The sequence below is a fragment of the Typopeltis vanoorti genome, chromosome 1 (genome assembly GCF_054136105.1).
Source record: "Typopeltis vanoorti isolate ZY-2024b chromosome 1, IOZ_Tvanoo_1.0, whole genome shotgun sequence".
In the NCBI taxonomy this organism is placed as follows: domain Eukaryota; kingdom Metazoa; phylum Arthropoda; class Arachnida; order Uropygi; family Thelyphonidae; genus Typopeltis; species Typopeltis vanoorti.
Window position 1 is genome coordinate 107,095,504 of NC_143549.1, and position 26,997 is coordinate 107,122,500.

Consider the following 26,997-nt stretch of genomic DNA (forward strand, 5'->3'; position numbering starts at 1 on the left):
TGCAATATTTCCATAGCGATATCTTAATTCTGCTCTTGAAAACGAGCAACAACGATCATCATGTATTCCGACTTTCTGCTTTTGTATTTTTTATTTATTTTTCAGTGAACGCATCAGTAACCCTATCAGACTTCTCTGATAAATTCAGGTATTACACGATGATGTAATGATGAAGTCTGACATTAGGCTACCAAACTAATTGTTTGGTAGCCTAATGTCAGACTAGCCATCTATTATTTGACCCTTGACAACAAGTTACTCACCGAACAGATGATTTAATATATGTGCTGAGTTTGATCAACACTTACTTTCATAAATAAACTTTTTCAGTGGTGTTTTACTTTCTTTCAAAACATTTTATTGTAGCGCCTTAAATTCAAGCATGCGAAACTATATATGCTCTTATGATGTCCATCTGTTTGGACTATTTTTTTTTTTTTTTTGGCAAGCATGAGATCTTTGTGCGATGTAATTGAGCCTTCACTACAAATGTGGTTGACGCAAACGTTCCACAGACATTTATTTATTTTCTTTCTTAGATTTCTAGGAATGTTTTTTTATAGAACAAGGGACGCACAACGAATTTGTAAAAGATCGGTAAAAGAAATTCAGTTGCTGGCAGTGACGGTAACAGTTGTAGTCGTCTGTCCTCCTTCCACGGAAGTTGTAGTCACGGTGGTTATCCTGCTTTGCCTGAAGTCCAGGATATCCAGAATGACATGGATACCGAAACAAACCATGGCCAGAAGTCCAAACACCTAGGAGGGGAAAAAAAAAAAAAAAAAAAAAAAAAAAAAAAAAAAAAAAAAAACATCATTAGTGAGCATGCGTACATGACAGATATTTCATATTATTCATATATTTATTATATTTATATTATTTTATATTCTATAGTTCCACCATAGCAGAAGCAATTATTTTAACTAGTTAACAAAAAAAAAAAAAAAAAAAAGACAAAAGTGAAATAAAAGAAACCATAATAAACGTAGTTTATTAGGAAATGTTGCTGAAAATGAAAATGTAATGTTTTATGTTATTTCTTTTCCACTGTAAACTATCGCTTCTTTCTGTTTTATCTGATCTGTTTCCTATAAACAAAGTTATTTAAGTCTTTGGTTAGAATGCTAAAGGAATTTTGTTTACATTTGTATGAAGCAACTTTTAGTAAGCTGATACTTATAGATGTGGAACGTGTCATTTACAAATATGATATCATTAATAAAAAAAAAAAAAATAGAAAGTAAACTAACTACTGTTAGTTTACTTTCAGTAGTTAGTTTTTAACAGTAGTAAACTAACAAAAAGTTTACTTTTTATTAGTAAACTAATAAAAAGTAAACTAACAGTAGTTAGTAAACTAACTACTGTTAGTTTACTTTCACTGGTTTTTATGACTGGCACAACTACTGATGTTGTGCCAGTCATAAAAAGTTATTTGAAGGTTTTTACAAGTCTTTAAGGCCCACGACCTACTCAAATTGGCTTTCGTAACCATAAGTTTAGAATAATGTCTTACGCCTAAATATACATTTGTGTATGTGTAAATTTGTATCTGCTTATAATCTCCTGGCCTGTTTGCCTGCTTGTTGTGGACGAAAAAAAAAAAAAAACTGCCACTTGCGTGTAAGACTGACTAGCTCACCTTCAAATGTAAAATCCTGATAAAAGTTCACGTCCCAGATTCCTGACGGGATTCAAACCAAGGTTTTTCAACCCAAAGGGGTTTCATCGAAACGGACTGAGCCACGAAGGCTTTCATTAAAATTAATGATTCAAATAATTTTAATATAATGATTACTAATTCCTTTATTTTCCTCAAGGGAGTATCGCACAGAATGGAAGATTTATTAATGAGGTTTCCTCGATTCTTGTACCCATCTGTTCCTTTACACCGTAAAATATAGCCTGTGTCATATTTTCAGAAAATACTCCTGTTTTTTAATATTGCTTAAGGTTTTCCATAATTTATTATTATTTCAAATGGAAGTATTTATTGAATGCAATTAAGACGCAGAAAAAATGGAACGTAAACATTATTATTATTTTCATTATTATTATTTTAGAAGAATAACTGCAATATCAGCTTCATGTGAAATGAGGTCGATCGGGAATCCGCTCTATGTAATGAAGCAAGAATGATATATATATATATATATATATATATATATATATATATATATATCAGTGGCGGCCGGTGAAAATTTTAAGTGGGAATGCTGCATATACAAAAAAAAAAAAAAAAAAAAAAAAAAAACCTTTTTTTTCCCTAATCAGTAGCGAATTTATTAATAAATAAATTTACATATTAAAAATTGCTTTATTAAAAATATTTCATCCTCACCACGAACAAACACCAAAAATAAAAGTTTCGTATCAATAGCAATGACAAGCGCAAACGAATATCGGCGTTAGATCGCAGTGCATTTGTTTCGTGTAACGATAATTGAAGAAATATTATTCTTTTTATATTTTCAACAGCGACACTCGTCATAATTCAGCCTTGTATCTATAATAAATAGATAATTATATGTTATTTTAACAAAATAAAATAAGATTTACAAAAAGTAGTTCACCAGGCACACGCACCAATAATAAACGTTTCATATCTCACAGAAATAAGGCGCGTAAGCTTTCGTAATCTAAAGCGTTAATCGAACAATTCCAATTATTAACTATTCAGCCACTGTCAAAACATAAGCTGTAACCTTTAACATGTTGTACTGCATTTATATAATGTTGTAAGCATTGTTATTATTTATAAACACAAACAAAATTTAATTTTTTCCTTGGGGTGCTGCAGTGTCGCAGTGCTTATGTACGGGCAGCCACTGATGTTTGTGTGTGTGTGTGTGTGTGTGGGTGGGTGGGTGGGTGTGGGTGGGTGTGGGTGTGTGTTGAGGAACATTGACTTGGTTGTTTTGATACATTTGTATAAAGAGAATTTAATGACTGAAACCGAGAATAATTGTAAGGTTTTAATGGTATAACACACAACTAGTTTCGGCTTTTGACAGCCTTCTTCAGGTGTCTTTTAAAAATAGGAAACAGCAATAAAAACACTGAAGTTTAAAAAAACTGAGAAACACAGGAAAATATTGCAGTACATAATTAACATGAAAAAACGTTGTAGTTACATTTAAGTTTGATAGTTGTGTGTTATACCATTAAAACCTTACAATTATTCTCGCTTTCAGTCATTAAATTCTCTTTATATATATATATATACATACATACACTAGGGGGGGGGATCTTCCCTCTTGGCACCCAACCCCCCCCGAGTTCCGGGCTGGTAAGCAGGTTCTCCATTGTTTTGAAACGTCTAACAAATTGTTGTCTCATGAAGGCAAACACACTGTGGACGTTTCAAAACAATGAAGAAACAAAAAACGTATCAAAATTTCGGCTTATCTATTTATATATAGAGAGTAGACACACACACACACACACACACACACACACACACACACACACACACACACACACACACACACACACACACACACACACACACACACACACACACACACACACACACACACAGGGTGGTTCAAAATTCCACGTACACACTTTGAGGGGAGGTAGACAACATCAAAATCAAAATCAACCATATTCACATAGGAAAGCATGACCGGAAACGCCATCCGAAAGTGATAGGTGACGCTGTTCGCCAGCGCTCCAGGTGAGCAATTGGGGGGGGGGGGGATTCCTCATTCAAGCTTTCGACGTCGTACGAAGAACATGCGTCGTTTTACGAACGCTGAGATGGCAGACATGTACCTCGTTTACTATATTATGTATCCAACTACTATTGAACTGTTCAGTTACGCCTAATAAAGTTTTTTGCACTACTTACTGCCATGTGTTATTTCTGTATCTTTTGTGTCCCTGTTAGTACTTTCCGGTAGCGTTTCCGGTCATGCTTTCCTATGTGAATATGGTTGATTTTGATGTTCTCTAACTCCCCTCAAAGTTTGTACGTGGAATTTTAAACCTCTGTGTATATATATTTCTAATCAGTATGTTATTTCTAATAATGTTTAATAGCATAATATTCTCCCAATACCTAATTATCTGCATTTAAGAAATCCACCAAAGTGATCCTAACTGGACCCTGCATTTGCTACAACTGACACTGCTGGACATACATCACCAACCCATAATTTGGCTATTGCCATATGACGACATTTTCTGTGTAACTGAGCATGTCTAATTTTATCCTTTAACTCTTGAAGTATTAATTTTGAATAATATAGCATCGGAACCAGCACATAGCCAGGAAACGAGCTAGCTCCTTTGTGTTCAATCATCCATTCGGAAAATGGCAGCCAAACTTATTACGAAATATTTCCAAAGTGAAGGGAGTGTTCCATTCCAGCTGTGATATGATGTTGAGAAACTTTCTCATTTGTGAAAGTCCAGGCCTAGCACATTATGATGTCGGTGAGGTAAGCGCCGAAATTTCTTCAGGATCTAGATTCAGTGGTAAACTCTTGAATTGATAATCGTGTCTGTCTGTGAGTTAATTTCCTGAAATGCGGAAGGTTGCTTTCTCTAAAAGTACTTTTCTATCGAGGAAAAACTCAGCATTCAGAGTTTTTTCTTTAATTAATTATATCACCGCATGATACGCTCACCATCACTTGGAACAGTCTGCCAAACTCTCCTAAATTGCCGTTGTAAATTACTAACTTAAATTTTAAGTACTATGAACGAACAATGGACGACTTTTGAAAATATCGCCATCTTGACACATATTAATAATAATGACACATGATAATAACAGCAGGGAAGAATAAGTGCTTTGATTAGGCGAACAACTATTTTAGTTTAGGAACTATGAACTGTTTGATGTACAAATTATTTGCATTTAAAATCCCATTCTTTAGTGAATAAGGATCTGAACAACTTAAGTTTTTGTAGCTCTGGTAAACGCATATGATAAGGTGCCAAGACAAAAGCTGTTCAAAACGCTACAATTATATAGTATAAGAGTAGTGGGCATTAAAATGAAAAATATATAGTCTATATTTGAGTTATAAGTCAGCAGTTAGAATTTAAGGAAATGCAAGAAGATGGTTTGATGGAAAATCAGGTGTAAGAAAAAGGTGTTCACAATCTCCGCGGTTATTCATCATTTATATGGATCACATTATGAAAGAAAGTGGCATTAAGCCTGATATTAAAATATAAAATATTTATCTCAGCACTTTATTTTATGCAGTTATGTTATATGCGTAAACAGATCCAGTGCAGGATTCACTAAATTTGAATAATGCTGCAATAAATTGGTATGAAAATCAGCAATAAAAAGACAAAAATTGTGAAAACAGGCAGAAGCATTGAAAATGTCAACTGTATCCTGAATAGGGAACCTATTGAACAAGTAAAAAATTTATTTAGACATACTTTTTAGTAAAGATGGAAAATTAAATATGGAAATAGACAACCGAATCAACAAAAGGAAGTCAACCGAATAAATTTATATGGAAAAAGAGGAAAATTAGTCAAAACACTAAATTAGCTGTATACAAGACAGTGTTCAAACTAAATTTAACTTATGGTCGGAGAGCTGGGTTTGCCTCCAAATTTTTGATCTGGCAATATTGGAGTCCTGAGAGATGGCACATTAATTTGGAGGACAATTGTCGATATGGAGTAAATTTTATTGTAAAGCTAATCATGTAGTACTATATTTACACAGTTCCTGATGATAAAACTTTCAATAATTTGATTATGAGGATGAGGATTCTTTAATAGGAATTCGGTGCAAGCATCCGAGGACAAAGGTTATGGTGCGTTTGTTACATCTGTCAATTGTGTACACTGTAATAAAAAATGACTTGTCTACCTTGTAAAATTAAAAAAAAAAATAATAATAAAATGAATTTTCTTGTGGAGGCTCATCCTACTAAGAGGGATGAATCGCCCTTGAGACTAACTTACAACATGGAAAAAAAAAAAAAAACACGAAAAAATTATTTTTATTTTCTAGGTTGATTGGATCAGAAAGACAAAGCATTGTGGTAAATCTAAATCTAATATTTAATTAGATAATATTTTCTGGTAAAGTCAATTACTGCTCATCAGTCATCTGTAGAATGTCAATTACTGCTCATCAGTCATATATTCCAGTAGAATTTTCTCAATACGAAACATTGTTTGTAGGTTTTTTTTTTTTTTTTTGCTATATAAGCACCTATTAAATTATCTTTATGCTTTCTGGCTGTTTTGTCTGTCGGTATATTTGGTTAGATGGAGTTTACTGAAATTTTATTCCTGATATCTGAAATTTGTTGAGTCTCATCTTCATTTGACCCATACACGTTACTAATGTACTATAGGTTAATCAACCAACCTGTCGTGTATGGGCTCAACATAAAAAAAAAAAAAAAAAAATTGAATTGAATTGAATCTATTTTGTGGGGGGGGGGGGGAGAGTGATACCGATTCAAATCTTGATTAGATGTAGAAGCAGAATTATATGTTATAGATCAATAATTATACTACACACACAATGACTCGAGCTGTATTCAAGTCAATATAAACAACTGATCTCTAGTATCTATATCTGATATCTTTGTATTCAGTATCTGTTTTTAATCAAGTTTGGAATTGCTGTTATGTTCTGATAAACGTGACCTTTAAGCATATAATCAGCTTTCACATATCTGGGTTCACTTACATCAGCAATTAGAAAGGTTTTTTGCCACATCATTTCTGGTTGTCTTCCTTATGACACAACCTACTGGCCTGAATCCCAATTTCACTTCGGGAACTGAGGCGTAACGTAATTGAGACACGTCGTCATTTTTATTTTTATTTAGAGTCATTCATTCCTTTGCATTTTAAACTGGGAGATAGACAGACATTCCTTCCTCTCCCAACCTCCATTACATGTTGAATGACACGCACAAAACATGGAAATAATGTTAATTCATTCATTCAGTCTATTTATTTTTATTTTCTTGATTCGTCTGCTTTATTAACATGCAATAATTTAAACGAAAATATGTTTATTTTGAAACGAAAAGAGAGCTTGAAAACGAAATTATGCATTATATCACATGTCAAGCATTTCCGTTCTCTGTTTCGAGGTTTTTAATTTTCTATAAACAGAAAAACCAACAGCATTAGCTTCCAGGTAACTTATTCGTAAATGAATCACAGATGTTGTCTTTATGCTTATTTAAAATTAAATTCAACATATTCTGTTTAAAATAATTCAAGATCAGTCATCTCCTGATATGCAGCGAAAGTAAATTACAAGTAACATTTTATTCATAATTTTTTTCTGTTATTTTTAAGTTTTAATTTTACTGCTAATTTATTTCTTAATTTCATTTTATTTTATTCTTTTATTATCTATACGAAATAGCTAAAATTATCTCTTTGTTCCCGTTATGTTGATCCAATAATACTGAACAAGAACTGAAAGAAACACCGCGCGATAAGGCAAATTTGTAGTTATAATATCAAAAATATCACTGCTTATTTTGAAATATATGCATCAGTTATCCAACTTAGGTGTAAAAACGGGGATATATATTTTTGAGTGATAGAAAGGAGAAAAATTCCACCTTTTGATATTAATAATGCCCATAGCTTCAGAAGTGATCGTCAAGTGTGTTCTTCCCGTGTGTGTGTGTGTGTGTGTGAGAGAGAGAGAGAGAGAGGTAATGACTCACGTTAACTACAAACAGCAAAGGTTTGTAGAAGCCACATCAGCTCATCAAAATGTATCAGGAACAATTGCCATTCTAAGTAGACTACCACGTACAAGTGTCTCCGGTATACCAAAATCATCATCACAAACCATGGGCTCACTACCCGTTGGTGTCCGATGCCTCCTTCACTACCTTCTTCCACCTTTCTTTGTCCAGTGCAGTGTCGCAGTTTCTGTACACCCATTCCACTCCAGTTCTTTATATCGTCTATCCATTCTCTGTATGGTGTACCTCTTCTGTTTCTGATATGATCCTGTGGCTTCCTCTCTTTGAGAGGGTTGCAGCTGATTACTAGGGAGATAGATAGTGACGCAAGGTGGTTTCCCGTTGCCTTCCTTTGCCATATTTTTATGACTGTAGCCTGTGTGTTCACGGGTACGGTTTGTCTGCTTGCGGGATGAAAAACCTCAGATAAACTGGCGGAAAAAATCCTGCTGTCCACGCCCAAGACCGGCTAACTTGGCTATTGCTGAGGAAGATCCTTAAGCTCCTCACGTCGTCGACACGAATCAAACCCAGGATACTCCTTCCCCAGACATATGGTTGCGAAGCGCAAAGCCACTCGGCTAACCGCGCGGACATCTTCTGTTTACACCGTCCATAATACCAAACATGAATGTCTTTATCTTCTGGTCCCCCACTCATTCTGCAAATGTGTCCAAATAATTGCAGCTTCCGTTTTATAATCTTCTGCATTAGATTCTCCTTTGGTCGTATCTTCTAGTAGAGCTCTTCTTTTGTGACTTTCTGTACCCATTCTATTCTTAGAATCTTCCTGTAACAAATGCCAAAATTCTTTTTCTTGATTCCTTATTTATCACCCAAGTTTCAGATACATACAGTGCACCGCTGAAGATGCATGTTTCCAGTACTTTTAGTTTTGTTTGCAGGCTGATCATCTGAAGGCCATGGATAACATCCGGATGTTATCCATGGCCTTCAGATTTGTTCTTCCCTTTGCAATCCTGATCTTTATTTCTTTTTTACAGTCCAAATCATACGTCATTTTACCTCCTAAATATGTGAATTGTTCTAGATTTTCTATATCAGTTCCACCCACTTATATCTTTTGTTTCATGGTCTTCTCACCAAATACCATTGTCTTTGTTTTTTCCAAGTTCATAACAAGTCCAAATCTTTTCCCTTCCTCATTTAACAGTTTCAGTGTTTTTTGTAGTTCTCTTTCGCCTTCTTCAATAATAACAATGTCATCTGCAAATCTCAGATTGTTAATTCTCATCCCATGCACTGATATTCTATTTGCATCTTCCTTCATTTTATCCATTGCTTTTTCTAAATATACGATGAAAATGCTTGGTGATATTGGGTCCCCCCTCCCTGTCTAGTATCTCTGCTTGTTTTAAACCATTTCCTCCAAATTATCACCTATTCTAACTGCTGCAACTGCATTCTGATAAACATCTTTCAATATAGCTTAGTTTTCTGTCAATTCCATAGTATTCTAGCACTGCTAATGTTCCTTTCTGGTCGATACTGTCAAATGCCTTCTGAAAATCAACAAAGCAAGTATGTATGTTGTTGTTTTTTCTCCTAGCTTTCTCTGCTATTAAACACATTGTCAAAATCTGCTGAATTGTATTTCTATCTTTCCTAAATCCTGCTTACTCGTCTTCAAGGTATGCTTCCAATTGTGTCCTCAATCTTTCTGTCAATATCATCATCATCACTTGACCAAGATGACGTGTCAAGGCAATTGTTCTATAATTTTTACATTCTAGCTTATTTCCTTTCTTGTATAATGTCACTAATATCGATTTCACTCACTCCTCTAGCATTTTACCTTCTTTCAATACCATATTACATAGGTGGTGCATTTCTGTATACCAAAAACGATGTGATAAATCGAAACCAAAATTAACTTTGGGAATGTGGATGTAAATAGCTGATTGGTGGGATAAAAGTATAATAATCGTGCTCCAACAGGTTAAATAACTGCACCAAACTTTGCCTTCACCAATAATTCATTAGATGGGAGAGAGAGACTGTATGTACAAGCATACTTTTTGATTTGTTCAAGTTGTGTTATTCAATCAGTAACGCTGCGTTTTTCAGTCTCTGTACTCCACATCACTAGCAAAATTTCTTGATTCCCCCAACCCATTCAGCTGTTTGAGCCCTCCATAATGCAACACCCATCACCCTTTTCTTATCTTTCTTTCTTTCTTTTTTTTCCCCTTTTTTTTTTTGTTTGTTTCTTTTCTTTATGCCATCCAGTACTGATCTATTAACCACGTACTTAGCATAATAATTCTTCCGGATTTCATTAACTTGTCCAGCTTTAAGATATCCCCTATTTTGGAACAACATAATAGTAAAAAAAAAAAGTTTTTTATTATGATGAATTTCCTGATTAACTATTTCCCAATATGGTTTAAAAAATCGAGCATTCATAATCTAAATTAATGAAGGTCAATAGTTTTGTCCCTCTCTGCAAGAGGCTTTCCTGATGCAAATTTGTTAATATTCACAGAATATTTATTTCAGTCCCAGCTTCTATATATATATATATATATATATATATACATTTCAATACCATATTACATAGTTGGTGCATTTCTGTATACTATATCCGCTATTGCTGTTACCCTCCTGATCATGGCAGGAGGGTAACAGCAATAGCGGAGCTTCAGTTAGAACTTTGGATGACAATGGATGACAATGCTACAGCATTGTCATCCATTACCTTCTCTGGGTACCCATTTTAGTCGCATCGTACGACATGCATGGGCTGCAGTGGGGGCTGTATGTATGTAAGTAAAGCCCATTCTAAAAATGGGCTTTACTTACATATCACTCCCTACGAGTGGCCGAAAGATCGTCCAACTTAGCGTTGGTCCCACTCATTGACGCTCCCCCCCCCCATCACCACTGAGCAGAACTGCTCATATTCCAGTGAAAAGCATTCACCGACAAGGCCCCTTCAAGGGCGACGCCGGAAAACACCGTCCCCAGAGACTCAAAATGCTCTCTCAGGGTAAATCCCACGAAATCTAACCCTCCCCCTAAATCCCCCGAAATCTAAGCCCCTCATCAGGAGCAAAATCCAGGAAGAAACTTGAGAGCAAAACTCTCGAAACTCTACGTCTCATTTTAGTCGCCTCTTACGACATGCATGGCCTACAGTGGCAATATTCTTATCCCGGTCACCACGCAGGGAAATTCGAAAGGAAAAATTAACGATTAACATTTCTGACATAAAGGGTGAAGCAAAATGCTTTTCATACTCCCTGCTATTTGATAGGGAAACAGTGAGTAGAAAAATTTATGAGGCAATTGCTCGCCTTGAGCGGGCTTGAAGATTAAACATCAGAATTGGAGTTTAAGATGGCTTTTGGTTTTTATGTTTAAAGTAATTTACTGCTTCGTAATTTGCAGCTAGTTGAACCAATTTGTTGGGGTGTGCAGATGCTTTTGAAAAGAACTTTGTTGCTATAGTTTGCAGTAAGGTGTAAATATAGGGGACATCTGTATCCCGATGGAGTTGCACATTTCTTACGAAGCATGGAGCGTTTGGGATCATTCGTAGACATTTGTTTTGCACACGTTGTAACTTCAGAATATTAGTATCAGCTGCATGGCTCCAGACCGGAGAAGCGTAAGTGAGTATAAGACGAACCATCAGTTTGTAGATGAGTAGTTTGATTCTGGTGTTTAGTTTACTGTTCCTGTTGATTAGAGGATAGGTTGAGCAATGGCTTTTGATGTCTTTGCACAGAGAGCCTTGATATGGCAGCTAAAAGTTAGTCTTCTGTCCAGTAGTACACAAAGGTATTTGACTTCTGTTTGCCACGGGATTTTTGCGTTAAACAGGAAGATAAACCCTTTAGGAAGCATCAGTCTTCTGGTAAATAGCATGGCTAGGCTCTTCTGGGGATTCACTTGTAGTCTCATTTAGCGAACCATTTTTCAATCAGTAGTAGGTTTTCTTGCAGTTTTTATGGCAGGATGTGGCTCTAGAGATCTGACTAATATTGCTGTATCATCCGCTTAAATGGCCATGATAGATGACAATGGATTGTGCGGGATATCACACGTATATGGAAAATAGAATCGATGCTAGTAACGATCCTTGTGGGACTCCAGCCAAGATACGTTTCTGTGCTGATACCGCACTGTTGATCTTGACTTGCATATGCCTGTCAAAAAAGGTATGATTTAATTAGGTGAACCATTTCCAATGGTATTCCAGTTGATATCAGTTTATGCAGTTGTCCGAAATGCCAAAATTTATCAAATGCATTGGTTATGTCAAGGAAAACAGCCTCAGTGCATTGATGTCAATTGTATCCCACGGAGATGTATTCGACTAGTCTATGTATCTGTTGTGTCGTACTATGGAATTGACGGAACCCAAACTGCGAAATTTGGGTTCCGTCATCTCTTTACGAAGAATGTTTAACTTGTGTACGGAGGCTTGGAGTCTGGTAAGAATAACTTTCTCTGCAATTTTACCCAAATTTGAGATGAGGCTGATTGGCCTATAATTTTGAGGCAGGTGCGGGTCTTTTCCAGTTTTATGGATTGGAATTATATCCGCCACCTTCCAGCAGGAAGGGAAATGTTCGAAACGGAGGATGGAATTAATTATGCTGGTCATATGTACAATAGCTAGACGAGGCAGCAGCTTTATCACCTTGTTGGTGATGCCGTCAGGTCCAGGAGCCTTTTTGTTTTTTTATCTTCTTGATTATGTCATATATTTCTGCCGGCGATGTGGATACAATTTGATTGGAACAGGTTACAGAAGATTTTAATGAACATCTGACATGTCGACGGATCTTGTAGATGTGACTGAAGTCTAGATGTTCATATGAGGGTTTACATTGCTTGTCTAAGTTTTCTGCCATTGCTTCGGTTTTATCTGCATCAGTGTGGATGAAGCCTAGATCTGTTTGGAGAAGAGGACAGAGATTTGTTTTTGATCTTTCTGATTACATTCCAAATGGAGCAATTGTCAGGAGAGATAGAAGTCAGTCTTTCTTCCCAAAGTTGACTTCTATGTGCTTTAAGGGCATTTCTCACTGCAAAATATTCAGGATTCGTTTGTCTTATGGTGCGCGGGTATTGTGAAAGCTTTTTCTAGCCTTATTTTTCTCCTTGATCAGGTTCATGATATCTTCTGGCAAGTGGTTGGGCCTAAGGGGCAGTTGTGGAAGTAGTGATTGCTGTAAAGGCTGTATTAATTTGTCGGGTCAGGTCTTTAACAGCTGTTTCAATTTATTTTTTGGATTTTATAAGCGGAACATGACCAATATATTTCGGGAGTACTTTGTTCAATCTTTCCCATGATATGAATGAGTGTGTGTGTGTAGGGGAGAGAGAAGACAGTTCTTCTTGGTTTCCCAACTGTAGCAGTATTGAATTGTGATCAGATGAAAGATCATTTAGTGTCATTAAGCTGTACTGGAGTCTCACATTCTGCAGTATGACTATGTCCAAAACACCAGCCGTGTGCCATACGTATTATGATGGGTAGGTTCAGTCGGACCTGCCACAACCGTGTTGTTGGATCCTGTATAGTTAGCAAGTATGTGGCCGTTTTTATTGGTAGTGCGACTGTTCCAGGCGGGATGCTTGACGTTTAAATCACCGGCAATGATGACAGGCTCTCTGATGCCCAAGATAGCGTCCAAATCCGAGGATAGTAATGATTTTAATGGAGGATTGTATGCTGTATAGATTTTTGGTCTCCAGCCGAGCCCGTGAAAACCTCCACACCTGTAACCTCTAGATTAGTAGTAGTATGTGGGATATTTACAGAGTGATGACTAATGTAATTCTTGATTAAAATGGCAGTACCGCAGCCTCTGTGGGTCAGCCTGTCAGTTCTGTACAGATGATATCCTCTGATTTTGGGGTTGTCCGATGATCTCATATGCATTTCAAATATCAAACCTACATCCGGCTGCTGGGTGAACCCTTGGAGCTCCAAGATATTATTTCTGAGGCCGTTCGCCTTCCACGCGATAATCTGCAGTCTGGATTTAGTTTATTCCTGTTCATGAGTGAGCTCTGTGAGGATGGTTTTGTGTATCTTTTAGGAATATTTTTGTAGAGGATGGTGCAGGGTTGGATCTGTTGAAGTCTAGTAGCATATTTGCCAGAGAAGAGGTGATGATAGCTGTCAGGTTTGTGTGGTACTGGCTGATCCTGTTCGTGAGTTATCTGTTTAGAACGGACTACATCCGCATATGTCCTTGTCTGTCGTTGCTGAGTTGTTCTTTTAAAGGCGTGTGTGTATTGGGGGGGGGGGGAGAAGACAGTTTTTCTTGGTTTCCCAACTGTGGCAGATGGGCTTCCGACAATTTTTGCTGGTCTTTGAGAGGCTGTGAAGCTGAGGATTCTGACGTGGATCTGCTGGGTGTAGAAGGGTGTCTGTCTGTCTCTGATCTTCTGTTTTTTGGGTTTTGAATGCATCCCCTGTAGTTGGCTGTGTGTGGGGGCCACCGCAGTTGGAATATTTATCCAGGGTGATTTTCGGCTTTGTGCAGATATTGGTTGGGTGTCTGTCCCCACATTTTAGTCATTTAAGCTCAGCCTTACACATTTTCTTGGCGTGGCCAAATTTTTGACATCTGTGGCACTGACCTGTTGTAAGCCATTTTCCTTAAAGGTTCTGGGCTGATTTTCAGTTCACAGATGGACGTCAGGTCATATATATGTTTGTAAGCTTGACTGATCTCAATAATACTAGTGGTATCGGAGTCTTGTCTTTTTTGATTCATTCTGCTGACCTTGATGAGCGTTAGATCCTGATGGTGTGGATCTTCAGCCACTTCTTCTGTGGATACGTCTTCAGACGCTCCTCTGAGCACTACCTTCAGATTTTTCTCTGAACCAAGTGAGAAGGTGTGATACTGAATGCCTCTGGCATTCGTTTCTCCTGTGAGTTTTCGGTAGTCCATCACTGTGGTAGGCTGAATCTTGATGCCATCAGTGACATTTTTTTGCATAGTTATAAGAGATCTATAGATTGGACATGGTAGCCCTTAGAGACATCCATCTTTGTTTTTCGCGCAATATAATCGGAGGTATCGTTTCTCTAGTGGAGGCAGAGGAGTCCGAAACGGGACCGTATTCTTCCATTCCATCCTCTTTTGGTGGTTCAGAGGCCATGGTTTTGCGCTTCTTGTCCGCGCGGACCTCCGTGAGGTTCGAGAGGGCGGAGATCACCAAGTCCTGCCTCTCATCTGCTGGAGAATTGTCGTCGTCATCCCCTGACAGAGTATAAATTAAGTTCAAATTTTTTGGGAATCTTTTTCAGTATATTTATGGCTAGTCTTCTGTCCAGTGACTCTACCAGGGCGTCAGCGTCAACTCCACTCATACCGAGAAAACGAGGTGCAAAACCACTGTTCAAGATCGTGGGTCCTTGAGTCCGATGTCCCGTACACCCAATCAGTGGTCTACCCGCAGAGAGAATCATGCAGCCGCAAAAGACTGCCAGCAAAAACCAAGCGTTGGAAAAACGCGCGAAGTAACAGCAATTTTTAGTTTTATAGTACCCTAATAAAATGGGAAAAGGAATGTCAAGAACTCACTTGGACACAGAGTAAAAAACAACCTCCCTAAAACACCATATGTCCAAGCGGGTGGGGCCTACACGGCCATCTGACCTCGTGCATTTTTCATGCCGAGGGGGGGGGGAGACAGTAGGTTTCAAACTGTGTTAACTCCAGTGCAATGTGAGTTTTCCGAAACACCTTAAATAAATTTCAGTCAGGTACAGCCTAAAATAACACGTCCGATCACATCAGGAAAATCTCTTATCCTTCAGAATCAATTCATTCGAATTCTTCGAAAGGAAACTTCTAAAAAGAACTGGGCGATGGACTGAGTCCTTGACTCTTTATCCCGTCATCTGATCTGAATGAAGAAAATATATGTATGTATGTGTGGATGGGGCGTTATTGAGCTAAAAGCTTTAATCATGGCTGGGTAACGGCAATAGCCTAGCCTCAATTAAAACTTCATTGGCTACAGCATTGCCATTCGCTACCCTGGAAATCCTAAAAAGGACTGGGATGTTAGTGTACCTTACTTCTCAGTTGATTATTTCAATCGAAAGGAAATCCTTATAAGGACTGGCTTAAAGGGGCGAAGCAAGAATACTTTTCATCTTCCCCGTTATCTGTAGAGGACAGTGTAGGGATAAGGTGGTACTGCGCAATTAAAGCTCTGATCATGGCAGGAGGGTAACAGCAATAGCTGAGCCTCTATTAGAACTTCGCTGGCTATAGCATTACCATCCATTACTCTCCAAGGTTATTCAATCTCTTAAGTTCTTAAAAGAACTGGGCGATGGACTGAGTCCTTGACTCTTTATCCCGTCATCTGAATGAAGAAAATCTGTGTGGATGAGGTGTTATTGAACTAAAAAGCTCTAGTTAAAACTTCATTGGCTACAGCATTGCCATTTGTTACCCTGGAAGTCCTAAAAGGACTTTCTCCTCCCTGCCGGTTTTCAATCTCTTATAGTTCTTATAAGAACTAGGCGATGGACTGAGTCCTTGACTCTTTATTCCGTCATCTGAATGAAGAAAATCTGTGTGGTTGTTATTGAATGGGGTGTTATTGAGCTAAAAAGCTCTAGTCATGGCTGGGTAACGGCAATAGCCGAGCCTCAGTTAAAACTTCATTGGCTACAGCATTGCCATTTGTTACCGTGGAAGTCCTAAAAAGGATTTTCTCCTCATCAATCCATATCGGTTTTCAATCTCCTCCGTTTTGTCAATTATATATTGCGAGGAGATAATGAAATAGTTATGGTGTTTTCAGAAATATCTATTAAAAAACATTTTAATCCTAAAATATTTGATTAATTTATTTATCAAACATATAATATAAACTATATTTTGAAATTTAATTTTAATTTTCCTAAAAAAGCCGAAAAACACGATTCACAGGAATAAAACCATGTTATTTTAAATTAATTCAGTCTGAGAGTGCGCAGTGAAGAGAATTGGAAAAACCATTTTTGTGCTCCACTATTATAATTGCAAAGAGACTTTTCCAAAAAAAAAGAATTAATTAAATTAAGGGGATATTAGATCCCACATTGTTTTAAACCGAATAAGAAACTCAAAGATTGGAATCAGTGAGTTTCATGCCGAATATAGTATAAAAAACTATAAAAGTATCGGCGAATACTAGTGTGAGCTAAATGCAAGTAGTCCTAGAACGTACTACAAACACAGGCAACTCGTTGCAAAGGTGGGCAAAGTTCTGATCGCTATTCTTGGTATTTTCCATAATGTAAAAACATATTTCCTAGGAAATGTATGCTGTTATTACATTATGGTGGGAGGTCACTACCCAGACCGGTTTCAGCCTTTATTGAGGCTTCATCAGTGAGTAGCTAGACCAAATTAATACCAAAGGGTATAGCGAAAAGAACTTATATACTCTGCTATACGAGTTGTCAAAAAGGTGCACCCATTAAGTTACTTAAATATAAAGAGCCAACAGGCATCGCCGAAATGAAGCCTGTTGGCTCTTTATATTTAAGTAAAAAAAGAATTATTAACTTCAGTTATAAATAATACTGCAACAACCTTTAATCATTTAAAATAAATTATTAACTGCTTCGATAATAAGTTATAAATAGGATCTTCTTATACAATAAAAAACGTACTAAAACGATATTTCAGATCATATACATAATAGGATTAAAAAAAAATAGAATTTTGCACATTGCAGAAATAACACACACACACACACACACACACACACACACACACACACACACACACACACACAAATTACAAAAATAATGGAACATCGTGACACTATTCGATGAGTTTGGAAAGCAAAAACACCAGTGTTGACTCTTGTTTGTTAGAGTCTATTTTAAATTTCTTCTATATATATTTTATCATTCTCGAAAATTCTAAAATTTCTAAAAGCTCAAAAATTGTATCAATCTGTTAAATGAGAAGATAAGCTGTGCTTGCATTGGTGCCTTATCCACCTTTGCCACGAGTTGCCTCAAGTACTCTAATCAGGTCATGCTGATTTCTATGGAAAAATTAGTCGATTATTTATGGTGGTATTAGAATATACCATATATAGAGAGACATAAAACTCATGAATTATCCAAATTCATATTTTGTATCTTAAATACTATGATGACTAGTGCCATGGTGTGGTGGAAGTCGGTTTCATGTTTGAAAAGATAAACAGGGAATCAGCTTATCAAAACAGCAACAGATAAACTACTGTGGTCGAACAGATACGGTATTTTTTTTTTAAGTGTTACATTTCGTGCTTTATTTGAAACATAAAGAAATATATGCTTCATTCATTCCAGCAGTTTAAACCAGAAAGTGTGCATTCATTCTCCAACAAATGGTTTAACATTTTGCTTCAGTTTATTTATTAATTTATAATTTTTACCACTACATGTCATCTTCAAAGAGCCCGAGGCTTATCGCGGTGGCCACTATGTATTTTTATCTGTTAACTGCGTGTGTGTTCTATCACCGTTTTGTGGGAGAAAAAAAGATCGAATTTCGTTATGAAAAACTCTTTTATATCCTTATCAGACCGGTTAACTCATTCTTCATTAAAATTATATAAAGATTCCCCGTGTTATGATGAGAATCGAACTCGGGACTTTTCCAAACCGAAGGGCGTATGTTTCGTCTTTCTCCAATCTTCGCTTCCCAGTTGCATTTGCAATCCGTGTAGCCCAAGAACGTCATCGAGAAAAGCAGGTTGTGAACTTGAAATAACTTGGTTTTCAGTTTAAAGAATGCTTAATATCTTCGTATATTGAGGGATGATCCACTGCAACACATACAGACTCAACTCGTCTGGATACCCTGTGATTTATGCAAGAGAATGCCACACACACACACACACACACACACACACTCACGCAAAAACCATGGGTTTTCTGCACACTACATTCGATTCTCATACTGTTATCTTGATCGCCAAAATCTGGGCATTTTCTTTACTTTGACTGTGTGATTTTTTTGAGGGGAGGGGGGGGGGCATGAAAACAAAAAAAGTTGTTCCTGAAGAAAGCTGCTAATCTCATAGAATTGGGAGCCGTGATAGTTCCTTTGTGTAGCGATATTTAAACGGGGTTGGAGGATGTTGCGTAGATTCATTATAATTTTGATTTTAAGTTCTCTCCATGTGTTGCAACATCGTTACATAATGAAGTAAAAAGGTCTGATGGGGCAGATATATTCGAAATATAACATTTACTGTATTTACCATTTAGTGTATATATGTATATTTGTGAAATAATTTATTATATATGTATTTATATTTATATATGCAACATTTATTTTGTCAAATTTATATTAGCCAGAGGCTTATATTGAAAAGATTCACATGTCTGATACAGCGAAATAAAATTTTGAAATAACCGTTAAACGTTTTTTAAAAAATAAAATAAATAAAGTGAAATTTGTAACTTAAGATTACTGGCAATTAGAGCTACATTTGATTATTTTGCCTTACATTTAGTTTTTTAAGCCACACCAAATAAAAATTTAAATCACTTTATTACAAAAATTATGAATTCAATTAATCGAATTGATTATTGATTAGTTACAATCGACCGTGAGATGTGTTGATTAATACCCTTGGAGGGTAATGGATGGCAATGCTGTAGCCAGTGATGTTGTAACTGAGGCTCGGCTATTGCTGTTACCCTCTTGCCATGATCAGAGCATTAATTTAATAGCTCAATAACACCTTATCCCTACACTGCCCTCTACAGATAACGGGGAAGATGAAAAGCATTCTTGCTTCCCGCTTTAAGCTAGTCCTTATAAGGACTAATCGAATTGATTTCTGAAATAAGAAGGATAGCTGTGCACTTTAAAAAGTGTATTTGGTTTCGTATTAGTATGGCAGTGCATGTTCGTATGTTGACAGTAGAGGAAGTCGTATGTCTGCAGTTTCCTCCAGAAAATCATCATATTCCTCCAGGAATATAATGATTTTCTACGAGCAAAATTATCATATTCCTAATTACAGATTTCAAGTACCATTTATGGAGAATCCGGAAAAGGGATGCACAAAACCCAGAAAGAAAGCCATATTCTACAATAATCGGAGCTTTCTACAGCTCCATCTCGAAATTTTTTGCCCTTAGAACGGTCCATTGTGGGGAACTCTCTGTTCATAAAGTATTGGTGCACGGCACCAATACTATGTAAGCTAAGAAATCACAAAATACAAATTTGTCTGACGATTCCAATTGTTTACATTTAGTAACCTCAGAACCAGCAAGTAATCGAAGATAACGTAATGTCCCTAGAGTGGGGAAGTCCAATGAAACCCTGGGAGAGAAGGCCAACACAATGGCGGGTTAGCCTCGAGGAGGCTTCCACCCAGATATGGACTTCCTCCTACTCTCCTCCTTCTTTCTTTCAGGTTTTAAGGAACAGCATGCAAACCGTGGCAATTCGTATATCAAGAGGTTAAAATTAAATGATGACTGATACTTTGTAATTGAGGTCTCGGTTTAGACCTATGATGACCTTTTGAGCAATTTGAATTGCCTTTTTTTTTTAATTTAAAAATGACGGGGGACAATACACTTTTAATACATCCAATAAGAAATAATTCACACCCACATTTGCTTAGAAATGTTGCTTCTCGGAACTTTAAAATGTTTGTGTTTTCCTAACTCTTTATACTTGTCCCGTCAAGAAAACTAAAATACTGTTAATTCCTCAAATGGAAGGATAATTAATCACTAGAGTAGGAAACAGAGAAATAGAAACGCAATTTAACAGATAGAGTGAATGATTAATCAAATAAGCAGAACATAAAACAGGTAACCCACTAAGTCAAATAGTGTCACATTATCAAACACTAAGTTCATTTGGTGCCATGACCGGGTTATTTCAGAGACGTGACAAACATACTCACCCCTGCAATTTTGGCAGCTGCGTTCGAGTTAGCGTGTGTGCAGTAGGCAGTAAAGCTGAGTATGGAGGCAATGAGGTAGAAGAGTGTGATAAAGCTGTCAATCCCCAGCAACTGCAAAGAAAAAAAAATGGCATTAATTAAAGAATTGTGTTTATCTTACGCAAATAATTCGTTTATTTATTCTCAATTCACTTACTAATTCATTCTCCTCTCTCTCTCTCTCTCTCTCTCACACACACACACACAGTAGATTTGTTTCTATTTTCATGCCTTCGTGTAGATTCAGCTGTTCTATAATCTCTTTGCTTTCCAGGAAATTTCTAAAACCACGAGAATCATCTATCCATACTACCCACATATCACTTCCAGTTCATGGAAACTGTTATTTCTTCTCTTCACTAGAATAAATCATTCTATGAATTGGTAGCACCCCCCCCCCCTCCCTTTTTTTTTAACCACTAGATAAAGAGGAGTAGCAGAACAGCTGGGCTTTGGAACAGCTTGTCTGTTTCTCTTTTAGTAGTTTCTGAAACGATTGTGTTCACAGTTATTAAAAAGAAATATCAAGAAATTTATTCGGTTTTTATGAAAATGATACAGAAATGTTAACTTACACTCATTCATATAGAAATATGACTGCTGGCAGTTCGTTTGGGACTGTAGCTGCTCCTGGTTTTTTTTTTTTTTTTAATTAAAAAATTACGAAGGACGAGTCAGTGATTTTAAGAAATAATTTGTTATCCTACAGACAACGAAGTTCGAATAACCAAGAAAACAATGAACACTTTCTAATCCTTTAATTTACTATTAAGCAAAGTGTAATCTCGTTCTTCTTTAGAAAAAAAATAAGAAGAAACGTTTAAATAATTATAAAACAAGCAACTACTTAATTATATAAAATTAAAGTACAGTAATTGTTAAAAAAAACGATAATTAAAAAATTTTCAAATTTTATTATAAAACAACTTTTTAAATTATTGATTGTAGAATTTGCATTAGTTTTCCATCAGCCACTGTTATTTTTCAGTGTACTTTTCATTCATTTTCAACTCTACAACTTATACAATTTATTATTTTATACTTGTTTAAAGTATTATATAATCTATTATAATATAGGAATGATTATAGGCGTTATCGTTACCAATGTCAGTTATATGTTCTTAAACCAGTTTGTAGGAAAAAAAATCATGCCATACCTTACCATCTGGAGACTAGTAAATGGAAATTAACTTAAAAATTAATAAATAAAATAAAACGTAGAAAATTCCTATGGCCCTTGACATTTCATTTATGTCATAAATGCTTGATGTGTTGGGAAATGAATTAAATGGATTATTAAAATGATATGTTAATATGAATGATATTAGGCAGCATATTTAAAGTGTCTATCAGACTGGTCAGTATTTATTATCAATAAAGACGTAAGCGTTCATTTCTTTGCCAAGGAAAATTTTGATATTACGTCAAACGCAGTAAGTTGAGGTTTTCACTGGCGAAAGGTTATTTCAGGAACGAAATTTAAAAAATAAATATACTTCCTTTCTCAGAAGTCTATTGATCATTGAAAAGTGAAATGATTTTTTTTCTGAAATAAAAATAGATATAAGCCTTGATAAAATTCCTGAATAAATTTGTACGTACGTGCTTGTGTGTGTGTGTATGTGCGTCTTCAAAGCATCTCAGTTGCAAGAACAGCGCAACTGAACTATGGAGGCTTTCGATCGAAGATAAGTTAATTGGTGTCATAGGGAGATGAACGAATTTTTGTTTCCTGAAATTGAATTTTATCAGCCAGAGAATACACGCATTTTCTGGATAGCGTGGATACCATGGATAGTATCTCCGTTCTCCAACCAATAGGTCGTGGGTTCGAATCTTGTTGTTGTGGAAATAACAATAGAATGAAGATTGAGAGGAAAAACAAAAGAGAGACATTGTAGAAAAGGGAAGGACCAGATTAGAGATCTAGGGGAAAGAAAGAATGAAATGAGTTGGGATAGTGTTCGTGAAGAAAAAATATCGGAGGATTGAAAGATCAAGAGAACTTTAATCCTCCTGACATGATAGATTATCAGTTGGAAGAATTGTTAACATTGATATAAAACGAACGATTTCCGAGCATTGTCATCTGTTTCCTGTGCTCTTATTTTATGCAGATACTTCTTAATGATTGAATCAAATCAAACCGGACTAGACACGGCTTTACATTTTAGGTTTTCATTTCGTGCACTGTATAATTTTTTATTTCTCTGGTGAAATGCCAGGTCTGTTTTATCGAAGACAGACTTGCGCTAAAGCAAGAAGAAGCTCGACTATCTGGCAAATATTACAAATCTTTTTTCAATGGGTGTTCGACAAGGCTTTCTCCTGTCCTTGTTTTCTTGAATGACCCAATGCTGTTCTTTATCGTGAAATGAAAAGTTCAGTTTTGTGAAAAGTTTTAGTTTTTAGGATTTATTTTTTATAATCTTTTGCTTTCGCTTTATCTCCAAACTGAAAGCAACTCGTCTATTTTTAGCGATAACACATAATGTAACTGGATAACAAACGATCTTTAACAATGAAAAATACAGTTTTAATGTATAGAATAACTTAATGTTACTTGTTACTTAATAAATTATACTCAATAAATAATATTTATCAGAACAGAATTTCTTACTTGAAATTTAGCATAAAATAATTTCATGTTTCATAAATAAATTATTATCATTGTAATTTTAAAATTTCCTTATTGTTTACGATTTCCTTATTTATGCTAAAGCAATAATAATAAATGCTTGATTGTTAATAAAATACGTTTCTACTAAATTCTTATTATAATTTAATGAAATAAATGATATTTTAATTACGTAATTTAAATAAGCACTTAAATTAATACTGATGAAAGTGTATTAAACTGTTATTGTACTTTCGTTAAAATTTTTAATTAATTTGAAACAATTATTTTAATTAAATAATGATTAGTTATAATTTCAGTCAAATAATTAAAATTGGGGTCCGAAACATGTTGTGTATCTGGTTCACCTGCATAAATCCATACATATATATCAGGAGCGAACATATATATCAGGAGCGAATATTTAGTGGTGCACGCCCACAAAATAGCAATATCACCGATATTATATTTTTGCATTTATTCCTGTTAAAGATCCCCCCCCCAATTGTTTCTGGCTTCGCGTGATTCCTAAAATTAAACACAATATACTAATGCTTCATGAAGAGGACACTTTTCGACGCGTAAATATTGCGTCACATTCACGTTAATAGCCCGGATGTGCGGCTTCGAGCCCTTTAAACAGGCGTCAGATGGCTCACCGTGGCAAATTCTTAGCGTTCCAATAGTTTTAAACGGCCCAGAAGGTGAGGCAGGGTGTGCACTGAGAAAATAACACCCTGAAGTTGTCAGTGGCTGTGATTGGTTATTGTGTGAAGCAATCCAGTTGAACATTTGTCACGAGTTGCTGTTTTTGTTTTCTGAGTTTCATCTGTTTTGCGCGCGAGAAATGTGAACTGCTTAATACACCAATATAGACAAACTTTTAATATATATTTATAATTTTCTATAAATAATTTATAACTTTTTTTGCCCATATTTACAATGGAAACAGTGTTGACGGTGTACTGAATGTCCCATTCTCTGCCATAACTTTCACAGATTTATGATTATAATCAAAACAGACTGGAACTTGTGCACATAAATAAGTAAAACGAGTTATTTCAGCCTTTCTTTGGATCAGTCCGGAAAAATAATTCCCCAAGTGATTACTTTTTCCTATTTCTGTGCGTATTATTTGGCTTATTTAAAAATCGTGTCAAAATTCAAATTATCCGTGTCTCACTCTAGTATTTGCCAATGATAATCTAATTCCACCACGACGTGTAAACCCTTTGTGCTTCTAACCATAAACTGAACACGCGAGGCACAGCTATTGTTAATTTGATCTTTATGCTTTCCATATTTAAAATTATATTAATTGATATTTTAAAATATTCCAAAAGTTCTCCTACAATTCATTGCAGTGGACCAATCAAGATGAGCGCTGATGCGCTATGCACTCTTAAAACTTTCTAATACCTAATATACTGTATATCTGTTGCTCTTTATCTAGTAAAAAAAACTACCAAACTTAAACCGATCACTACATTCCTTGTCTTACAGATGTCTGCGAGCTTTACCTTAATTTCATTAACCAATATGTCACGTTATAATATTATTTTTTCTATAAGTGTCATTCCTCTTAAATGAGCTGGTCTCCTTAACCCTCTTCATATGAAGAGGGTTAAGGAGGTTTAAGAGAAAACATTGAAAAAGATGTGATGAATTTTATTCTCATTCGTCAACAACTACTTATACATATTTATTTTCTATTTAAAGTTATTTAAGTGTACAAGTATCATGATGGATGTTTCTAGCTCGTCGTAATTTCTATTAAAATAGAGTAAAAGCGATATGGATGTGGTTTCTTTAATATTTCCAGTCATTTATTTACAAAACATAAGTTTATCGAAGACTATGCATTTTCTTTCTAAGCAAATATATAGGACTATTACAAATGAGATTTGCCGAAGTGGAATTTACACTGTTCCTCAGATTTTCAAGGGTTCAATGTTAGCACCTCACTAAGCAATTTCATAAAAGGTCAAGTGTTGTTCCCATGCATTGTGTAACATTTGTTGCACATTAAGATTAGAGAGATATAAACAAATCTTTAACATACCCCCCAAATACACCCCCCACACACAAAAAAAAAGGAAGAAAGAAATCTGACGGAATCGCTACATACTTTCAATGCACCGATTAAGTAGCTTTTTATGAAGAATGGTTCATGATATTAATGAGGAGAAGCTCAGTTTTGTTGCAACAGAAATGTGTTAGAAAATCCTTTTCTAATTGCAGGTTCCTCCCCTTTTTTTCAGAGACTAAAAAAAAAAAAAAACGAAAAAGAAAAAGAAATGTGACTTACCCATTGTTTCCTGAAAGAGCACAAGATATTAATTCTTGGTCGCACTGTTTCTTGTCCAAATTGTATAGTTTAGAGTAGAGTGCCCTCTCGCGATGACTACTGAAACTTCATGGATGTGCCACTATACTGTACATTTAAATATACAGCATATTATAAATATTATTTATGCTGTACATTTAAATATTAAATAGTATTGTGGTATATTTGATCAACAAATACGAGCTATTAAATGCAGTAAATACTGTAGGAAAATAGGTGCGATAATGAGCCTCCACTGGTGAATCGATTTTGACAAAGTTCTTCAGTGGAAAGATCTCGGTTTGAATACATTCTAGGACGCGTGGAACCTTTACTTAGGTTTTTCACTTGAAGGTGAGTCTTATACGGACGTGAAGGATTCCCCATCCCGGAAACTTGGGTTTTTCATTTCTGAACTAGGTAGACCTTCCAGAAGAACAAACATAATTTACAAACAAAAAAATATATTTAAGCATAAGATTAACCATAATAGTATCCTAAAATTATGGTTAGGAAAGTCAGTATAAGCAAATCAGGTCGTGTTAGGTCATGTGCCTTAATGGCCTGTAACTATCCCGAATTATTATTATTATTATTATTATTATTATTATTATGTAGATAATGAAAATACTATCCAAAAGAATATGTCGGCAAAAGACCTTCATCTTAATATATATATATATAAATTACTTCAAAGAACAATTATTAAATCAGAAATTTAGAGCAGTGAATATACAGTCTTCTTTTCCTTTATGCTGTACAATTTTATCATCCTACAAATTAAACTGATCGTATATAAAAGTTTAATTCTATAAGTGTCAGCAAACAATCCTGAAGTCCTGAAGATACTTCAGAAGCAAATTTTGTTTGCTTACACTTGAATAAAGGATTAAGCTAAATTTATTACAGTCTAACTAAGTGGGGGAAAAAAAAACTTCCAACATCTTTCTCTAAATCCAGAGTAATTTAATAATAAGGTGAGACACCTTTTGGCAACTCGTATAGGTAAATATGGCTTCTCGGTTGTTTCCACCTAAGTTTCACCACCTCTGGGTCTGGCTCCCACTGACGAAACCTCAATAAAGGTCGAAACCAGTCTGGGTAGCGGCCCTTCCCTTAATGCATAGCATTATACATGTCCGCAAGGAGATGTGCTTTGCATAATGGAGATACTGAGACAAGGAGTGATGAGAGCTTGGTCCACCTTTACCACGAGTTGCCTCAGTCCTATGATACTTCAGGCACAAACTTTGTTTGCTTACACTTTGATAAATGATTAAACTAAATTTATTATTTAATTCTATAAAATTTTAATTGTATATGTTATATCAAGGTTTCCCAAACTTTTTTTCCGTGGCCTGGTTATTTTAATA

The 26,997-nt window shown here is 35.7% G+C and overlaps 1 protein-coding gene across 1 annotated transcript in view; it reads right to left on the reverse strand.

Annotated features, from left to right (window-relative positions):
- Positions 1 to 495: 495 nt before the first annotated feature.
- LOC150110295 (CKLF-like MARVEL transmembrane domain-containing protein 4) overlaps positions 496 to 26,997 on the reverse strand; it is a 52,570-nt gene continuing 26,068 nt past the window's right edge. The window contains exons 4-5 of the mRNA XM_090392584.1: positions 20,643 to 20,753; positions 496 to 758 (exon numbers count right to left, since the gene is read on the reverse strand). Coding sequence (XP_090248710.1) covers positions 609 to 758; positions 20,643 to 20,753 — 261 coding nt within the window. The 3' untranslated portion in view covers positions 496 to 608. The remainder of the gene's footprint in view (positions 759 to 20,642; positions 20,754 to 26,997) is intronic.